Here is a 9,258-nt window from a genome sequence, read left to right as displayed (position 1 = left end):
CATCCATCCATCCATCCATCCATCCATCCATCCATCCATCCATCCATCCATCCATCCATCCATCCATCCATCCATCCATCCATCCATCCATCCATTTTCTTTACATCCTTGTCCCTTAGTGAGAGGTGCTGGTGCCTATCTCTAGCTAACGTTCCGGGCGAGACCATTAAAATCCAAGGTTTGTGGAAAAAAAAGTGAAACAAAATTAATTTATTGGCTTTCAATCTAATTATGGTAAAACACTATCAATTATTTCAGAAAGAAATAAACCATCTGAGCAGTAAAATATTAAAATGTACCTGATTATGTTCCTAATCATAAATTCACCCATAATAATTTAAACTGGAAAGACATTTTTCAGGATGTCTTTATGATCTATTACAACTGACCATCTCCAGTAATTTGTTTTGAGATAAAGCAAAAGGGTCTCGAGAATTACTTTTAACTCTATTTACAGTGCTACACCTTTTGTTGATCTTTTGTTGAACCCATTTTAAATTGTTCAGAGACAAATCAATAAGAATGGAGGACATAACGTCAAAATGAGAGAGTAATTACAGCACACATGCATGCAGGTGCATGCAGATGGAGGTTTTGGCGTTTGGCTGGGTTTATAATACTGCTGGAGTAATGAGACGTAATTAGAAATTATGCATGCCTTGGATCACTTCACTAAAACCAACTAACTCTGTATTGTGCAGAACTTTGCGTCCCATTTTAGCCCTTGTGAGACAGAACAACAGCAGATAAGTTTCTGAAAGATTTACTTGTTGTAATTACTTTTAAACTTTTACTGAATCAGTATTGGTAGAAATTCACAGGGTTACAAAAAAAATGCATGCTCTTTGTTTCAACTATGAAAATCGGACATGTTTTTGTTGCCGTCATGCTTTTTTAAAACGTATAAATATTTTAACCAAGTTTATTAACATTCAGTTAAGGCCAAAATTATAGTCAACTGAAACCATTGCATGACATCAACATATTTATTATTGACGACTGAGATTTCAAAACGTCTTATTTCTGTGTTTGGATGATTTCTAATTGCCTCCAAAGGGGCAACATGATACAAAATATGATTAGTACAGAAGCAGGGAGCAGACGTTTCCCTGTGGTTTTCTGGAGATAAAAAGTTAACCTTGAGAAAACTCATTAAAAAAATATACGGGAAACATCTGCTTTTGTCTTTATTAGACTAGGGATAAATAAATCAGAAATAAAAAGATTGATATTAAACTCTTTGTTTACAATTAGATTATCCACTTTGTAAATCACTTAGGACTACCAGATATGAGTAGGAGCTATGTAAAAGGTTTTAATTGTCAGAGGGTGTGACCACGTGGCAACACACTCGAAAGCAATGTTGGTGTGTCAGTCTGAAGTGAAACTGCAAGATGGCTAGTTTTTGTTACAGGTTGAAGAGTTTTCATTTATTTCTGATGGAAATGAGCACAAACATCTGTCTTTATCTTAGTTATTTGTCAACTTTTCTAAATGTGTCCCTTGTAGGAATGTTCTTCTCCTGCTGGTGCTGTTCGCGATTCCAGGAGTGGTGATGATTGTTGCCTATGGACTGATCTCCAGGAAGCTTTATCAAGGCATCCGATCCGAGACCGCCCTCAACAAAGAATCTACTGGTAATACCATTTGCTATTTATGTACCTTTTCGGTACAGTGACCGCAGACAAGTTTAGGTGAGAATTTGTGCCTGTTTTTCAAATGTGCTGAACATACAAGTAAAAGCTGCACCTGCAATCTGGCTCAGGTTTGGTAAATCACATTGGGGTGGTAAGTCATTACTTTTTTATATCCTCCTACCAGAAATTTGGGCTTTCTGATAATCAGAATATGCTTAGGATATTCATGATGTCAGTTATTTATTTATGCTCTCCTCATTTTGTTGACGCGATCCTGCTTGTGTGTTATTTGTAGATCAGATTTGCACGTATTATCAAGCTTGACTTGAAAGCACAAACCTTTAGAGGAATGAAAAAAATGAAGTACATAAACTGAATTATTATTTTTTAGTTAGGATATCCAGCATGGTCCTCCTGAATTTAAAACTTGTGTTGCCAATCAGTTATTGAATTATTTTTACTCAGAAATGTTTCAGATTATAGATTTGACACTACAAGCTTTTTACCCTGGCACAGTCCAGCGGGATTGCACTGACCTCAGCTTTGTTACTCTGAGGTTTTTCTGTGTAGTTTCAAGAATTGACATTCTGACAGGACACTTCCAAGCTGTCCGCTCTCCAACTGAGCGTTGTGCTAAGACCGCAGGAGTGCTAATATTATATTTGAACGCATGTGTTGTGTTAAGCTAATACAGTCCTCATACAGGTTTTTTCAATTGTAAAATGGTGCTTTGTAAGTAAAATGTGTAATTTGTTGTTTTAATAGAGTTTAGTTTCTGTATACATTTTTATAATTTGTGACTTTTCAAACATAAAACCATGATTTTTTTAAAGTATATAATACTGTCCTATTTAAGATTAGTTGACCCTAAATATATTTTGGCAATATAATCATTTTTTGTCTTTCACCTGCACTATTACCCACTGACCCCTTTTTGCAAGACATAGTGAAATGTTTCATTCCATTTCCATTGCTTATGCTAGTAATTATGAATAATTTTTAATAATGTCAAAAACAGTTCATCATTGTGTTAAATACAGTTCAAAATTGTTGCAGACAAACACATATTTCTGGGAATAATAACCAGAGGGGCGAGTTCTGGGTACTGCTGGGTTATAGAGTTCAATTTCCTGTAAAACTGTAGGCTCGGACATTGCAATCTATTTGTATTCTGTTTTCTTCTACAAAACATATTACAGACAAAAATGAAGGAAACGGGAGCAGTACAATGTAGTAATTGGAAAAACATTCATCAACGTTCCAGTTGAACCGTCTTTTGTTAGTAAATTGTAACAATGTGGCTCTCCAAACATTATTGTTGGACTTGTCCCTTTGTTGAAGTAAAATTATTACTAAATATCACTGATAAATTTCAAAATCCTTTTATGAGCGATTACTGCATTTCAGCTGGAAATGCAAGTTTCTTTTTGCTCCATTAGGTTGAGCAGCTGGTTTTTGCAGAATCATGACTCACTCATAATAAACCATACAAATAGGTGCATGTGTCACCACAGGGATCAATCAGCCGGCTGCAAGGAAAAGGGACAATTATAATAATTACCTGTTCAAGGCATTCTTAAACCAGTGGAAGAAAACATTTGTTTTACGATGAAACAAAAACAGGCATTGCTTAATTTTAAAAGCATTTTCGTAAATTATATTTTGCTGCTACACTGTTAAGCAACTTCCAGAAAACTGTAAAACAGCTGAAACACTGGGTGCCTTTAAATCTCAACTTAAAACCCCCCTGTTTAGAGTTGCTTATGGCTAAATTAGGGTTAGAGTGCGGGTTTTGATGTCTTCCATGTTTTTATGTCTTTAATGTTTTTAATTTTTTTTTTTTTTCTTCTTTCTTTTCTCAACTTAAAACCCACCTGTTTAGAGTTGCTTATGGCTAAATTAGGGTTAGAGTGCGGGTTTTGATGTCTTCCATGTTTTTATGTCTTTAATGTTTTTAATTTTTTTCTTCTTTCTTTTCGACGTTTTAATGATGTGATGTTTTTTGTTTTTTTATTTTTATTTTTTTTATTTATTTATTTTTTAAATCTCTCTCTTTCTCACTGTTTATTTCTGTTTTTATTTTAATTATGTAAAGCACTTTGAAATGCCTTGCTGCTGAAATGTGCTATACAAATAAAATTTGATTGATTGATTGATTAAGGACAGTTTTTTTCTTTAGGGTCAAACCACAAAATTAAAAATTTTAAATCTTGAGAACTCAAATAAATTATGTCTCAAACGCTTTATTCCGACTTAACCAAAGTCTTAATCTGCTTTTTTTGTATACAAAATAAGTAATATTACATGCTGATATTGAGCCTTTTTTCCCCTATATTTGTCACAAGATTATTTTTATTAATGCTTATTATACTCAAGTGCACAAATACTTTCTGTGGAATATGATAAACATTAAATTTGCAGTCTGAATTAGACATTTTCTTCAGAGATTTAAGGTACTAATGCACTTCGGTCAAGCTTAAAAATAAACTTTTAGATAATTGGAATAGACACAACTAAATTTGACATAAATTGATGCATATTAAAAACCATTTTTCCATCTCTATCCTGTACTAGAGTTAAAAAAAATTCCTATAATGACTATGTAGGTTATATATTTTGTGTATTTCTCAGGATTTAGACCTTTTTTAACCCCTTCCTCAGTCTTAGCACGGTGCTCAAGAGGAGTGTGGTAAAGTGCTCTTCCTCGTAGAGCAAAACCATTACGTTTAATAAAACTAAAACTTCTTCTGCTCGTCAGTCTATCAAATTCAAAACACTTTGCTACATTTAACAATCATACAAATACCTAAACTTTTGACACTGCTGTCCTCCTGCAGATGTGAAGAATGGACTGACTTCCTGTGGGTCTAATAATCCTGACGACGAAGACGGCTGCTATGTTTGTGTGCGTCCAAGCTCAATGGAGATGAACCCCATGTCTGCATCAACCCAGTCCATGAAGATACACAGACCCCGCAGCAACACATCGGGAGCCAATCTGGAGGCCAAGAAGCGAGTCATACGTATGCTAGTGGTCATCGTTGTTCTGTTCTTTCTCTGCTGGATGCCTCTGTACTGTGTCAACACCTGGCGGGCTTTTGATAACGTCACCGCCGAACGTGCCCTCTCTGGGACGCCCATTGCATTCATCCATTTGCTGAGCTACACCTCTGCTTGTGTCAACCCAATTATCTACTGCTTCATGAACATGCGCTTCCGCAAAGCCCTGCTCGGCACTTTCTCTTGCTGCTTTGCGCCTTGCTGTCAACATTGCCGCCGCTGTAGGCCACGTGACAACGAGGAGGACGGTTTGGCAGCCGGGGCATCCATGTCCAGGTTCAGTTACACCATAGTCAGCACCATGGGAACCTGCTGAAGACGGTTTCTACAGCAACACAATACCCACGTCCTTTGTTTTAGGCCAGTGCTGTGCTCATAGGTGCAATCGTAGAACATATGAAATGAAACGCAATCATGCAGTGTGAATATCTTTATAGAGCTATAAAAAAAGCACAAACATGCAGTATGTAGTAATTTCTTGTCAGAGTGGCTGAAGGCAAATTCTTGGCTTAAATCTTTACAGTGGTGCATGTGGGTTTACATCTGTGGTTTAAACTCAAGAAAAGGAGTGATAAACTCTAATACATATGACAGAAGAAGGCTTTATTAGTTACATGTCATTATGTAGCTACTGAAGGAGGTCGACCTTCTTAAAAACTATGTTTTATATTCTGCTGTCAGTGTAAAATTGAATGTGTTAATGATGGTATTTTAACTGCCTTGTGGCGTAAGTGCCTGCTTCTGAGAAACAATGCTGCTTCCGTTTTGTGTCGATCTGCCTCATTTATTACTGGCATCATAGTAGCAGGCAAATGGAAAGTTTAAGGGTTTAGAAATGGAGAAAAAAAATACTTCAAGTTATAAAATGTGTTTATTAGAACTGATGAAGTAGGCTGAATGTTCAACAGGTGAAAAAGATACAGAGCAATGTTGGCCACTTGGAAATATTATATAAACTTTATGTTGTACAGTTCTGTGAAAATATGTTAGGAATAGAAACTTTTCATCTCTTCTATTATTTTGTTGTTGCTACGATGTAAGAAAAACTATATAACCCAATCTGTGCCACATATTCTGTTTCTATAGAATGTGTCTTGTGTAGAAACTTAGTATTTCAATGAACATATTAAATGAAAGAGCATAATTTAACTGGCCCTTTTTCATTTCTGATGTATTGTGTATTATAAAATAATTCAGTTTTGGTTTTCATGGTGCGACTTGGACAAAAAAAGCAAAATTTAGATAGAAAAAGCCACAATAGCTTTTAAGGCAAGGTTCTGTGAAGTTCTTATCAGATTCTCATAAAGTGACTTCTTAGAAAAGTAAAGATGGAGATGTGGACGTTTAGTTGACATCTCTTTTTGGCAAGCTTCAACAGCTGGTAACATTTCAAGCTGAAAAACCTTAATATTTGTGTTGTGTTGACACGTAAGAGGCAGTGGTTGGCTCTGTCACTGTTGTCTTAATCATCTCTGTGTTATTATGTTAATAGTGTTTAGTAGATCAACTTCTTGCCCAACTTAATTAAAGTCTTACATATGTTAAGTTGAGAAAACGGTCACAAATGTGATCTGAAATTTTAACCTAATCTGTTTGTTTTTATTTTATTTTATAAGCCAAATAGGCTAGCTGTTAACATTTCACCACACCAAGGATTTCTTAATTCATACAAATTTGCTGTGAACACTTCCAGATGATTTTAAACAATGTGAACTATCCCTTTAATTATTTTTCAAGAGTTGAATCAAGTTTTTCGACTAGTGCTTGTACTGCAAGCAGAAAGTGAGTTCAATCTCAAGACTGTATGGTGTTACTTTTAAAAACAGTCATAAAACTGTTTAAAACTTTTCACCTTATTAATGCACCTTAAGGTTATGTTTTAGAGATTTTAGTGGCCTCTATTGAACCGTAGACAGAAAACATGGAGGAAAGAAAATCTCCACTAACTGAACCACCCAGTGCCCACTGTTTAGAAAAGCTGCTAGTCTAACAGTAATCTTTTCCTAAATAACCAGGAGGTTTAATCGCCTAATCATGAGCCTTGAATGTAAATAAAATAAAAATACCAGTCAGTACAACAAAGCAAACAATTTATTTTGTTCCATATAATGATACATAATGATTGAGTAACTCTGTCAGTTTGGCTTGTTACCAATTCCTACCACAATTTTGTATTTAGTGTTACAATTTTAACCCGCCTTACTTCTATTGCATCTCCATAACTAATCATTTCATACTTGTTGTCTTTACCACTGCTTCTGTCTTAAGACGTATGAGGGGTCATGAAGCAAACTACATGACCTCCTTCTGACTTACTGGAGTCACATAACCACAGTTCTTGTGGGCTATATTAAAAATGCCTCAGATCATTGGTAGACAATTCTGTGAGGAAGCATCTCCAAAGAGGGTACAAATTGATCCATATGACCTAAATGAAATGTCCAATACCAGGTACGAAAACAGATAGGTAGAAAAATACCAAAATTGACCAATACTCCTCTGAAGTCAAACATAAAGGTCCTCCATGAAGTCCACTCATCTTAGAGAAAAAGAAAGACCTGCTATGGAACATGCAATCATAAATAAAGCAAAAAGAAAAGTAGAAACCTCTATTTTAAGTTGAGGCATAGGGATTTTTGAGTATAGGGCATGTTTCTGAGAATACAACAAAGACTTCATTTCAGAGCTTTGTTAAACTGGCTGGATTTCTTCCCTTCTTTGAACTTCGTCTTACAGACAGAACCTGTACATTATTATCTTGCTGAATCCCATCCAACCTGTGCTTGGTGGTTTGTGAATTGGCCACATATGCGAGGAAGATTACAATCAGAAATATCTACGGTTTTAAGGAAATGTCAAAAATCAGAGTTGCCATTTGATGAATGTATTTGTCTGGTGCAGCTTTATGAATGAGCTCATGACTTTCTATCAGCGCTGAGCTTATCTGTGGGATACAGAGTGGATGCCAGATTTTAGGGGCTTCTCTTTGTCATGTCTGCCTTGTTTGTCACTGACGCAGTCCCTTCACACTAAATGTGTTTCAGCTTCAGACCTACCAGGCTAAACTGGAGAACATATTTCACTGAGTGCACAGAAGCACAGTGCTGTCAATCTCAAGATGAATGACCTACCAAGAGTGTGGGTCATTGTTGTGTAGTGCTAGCTAGACATTTTAGGGGGGCTTTTTCTGAGTTCAACATGTCAGTCATGGACTTTATTTGACTAACGAAGATGTTTAAATTCATTGTCAGAGAAAGGATGTGCATCTCGCTGACGCAAGTAAAGACTCAGTCCGTCACATAGCAACTACTGGATGCATTTTGGCATCTAGATATGATGAAGATGAGCTGCTGGAGGTCAAACAAAGCAACAAAAGTGGGAACCAAAAAGGATTAAAATGACTTTGAGCAAAGCATGGTTGAGGTGGTCTGAGCTCTTTAGAAACTACTAGGATTTTCACACACAACAACTTCTGCATAGCAAATGGTCCAAAGCAGAGAAAATATTTAATGCGCAGCAAAATGAGAAGAAAGGCAAAAGTATATCTAATAAGACAGAGAGAGAGAGAGAGAGAGAGAGAGAGAGAGAGAAAGAGATATTTTTTCTCCAGTGACCTCCACAGTCACCAAATCTCAATCAAACAGAGGACCTTTGGGATGTGCGGAAATGGAAAACCTGCTTTCTGGATGGTCAGTCAGCAAATCTGCAATTGCTTGACTCTATCCTGTCAAAATGGACCAAAATCCCTGAGGAATGTATCATTCTAGTTGAATCAACCCTGAAGGCATAAGGAGGTTCAGTCTGATACTATAAAGGTGTGCCTGATAAAGGAAATGGTAATGTATTGAATGTATACAGCACTTTTCTGGTTATACTGACCACTCAAAGCCCTTATCACTCTAGCCACATACATCCATTGCACTCATGAATATTTAGACATGGATGTGCAGTCGGATGTGGATGTGCCCAGAGGCACATTGAAATAATCCAGGAGGAAGTTAGCGTCTTCTAGACAAAGAATTCAAATCCTCTGAGACATCCTTTCACACAGATGACAAAGTAACAACACGAACAGTTGATTATCTCTGAAACAAAAGAACCCCACATTTATCTAGCTGTTTGCACCATTTAGGCTTGATGGACGTTCAACTGACAACATCCATTAAGATATATAAATCCGATCTAAAATTAGCACATTAAAACATACTGAGAGTATAAAAAGAAAAAAATATATTGTTTTTAACACAAAAATGCCTCGGATCCCATTGTTAAACACTGGAGAAACAGCCATCATTTTCCAGTAATCAAAGTTATTTAACTACATTGAACTGCAGCCAGGACATAAATGCCCCTCATTGAAGGCATACTGTATTACAGCCGTCTGGCTCGTTGTTTACGAGTTGCACTTGAAAAGTGTATTTATTTCTCGGAGAGCTGGAAGCGAGTGATTTCCCTGGGGGGTCACATAGGCTGTTATTTCTTGATACCACCATCCCTTCCCCCTCACTCCTCAACAAACACACACACACACGCACACCCCCACACACACACACACACACAC

General features: G+C 36.5%; 1 protein-coding gene across 1 annotated transcript in view; it reads left to right on the top strand.

The window, feature by feature from the left end:
- The window catches only part of cckbrb (cholecystokinin B receptor b), a 23,632-nt gene extending 17,786 nt beyond the window's left edge, over positions 1–5,846 (top strand). The window contains exons 4-5 of the mRNA XM_008401381.2: positions 1,510–1,637; positions 4,475–5,846. Of these exons, the coding sequence (XP_008399603.1) occupies positions 1,510–1,637; positions 4,475–5,013 (667 nt within the window). The 3' untranslated portion in view covers positions 5,014–5,846. The remainder of the gene's footprint in view (positions 1–1,509; positions 1,638–4,474) is intronic.
- The last annotated feature ends 3,412 nt before the right edge of the window (positions 5,847–9,258 follow it).

The sequence above is a fragment of the Poecilia reticulata genome, linkage group LG2, assembly GCF_000633615.1.
Source record: "Poecilia reticulata strain Guanapo linkage group LG2, Guppy_female_1.0+MT, whole genome shotgun sequence".
Taxonomy (NCBI): domain Eukaryota; kingdom Metazoa; phylum Chordata; class Actinopteri; order Cyprinodontiformes; family Poeciliidae; genus Poecilia; species Poecilia reticulata.
The sequence above is the reverse complement of the archived record's forward strand: the minus strand, read 5'-3'. Positions and strand labels throughout refer to the sequence as shown.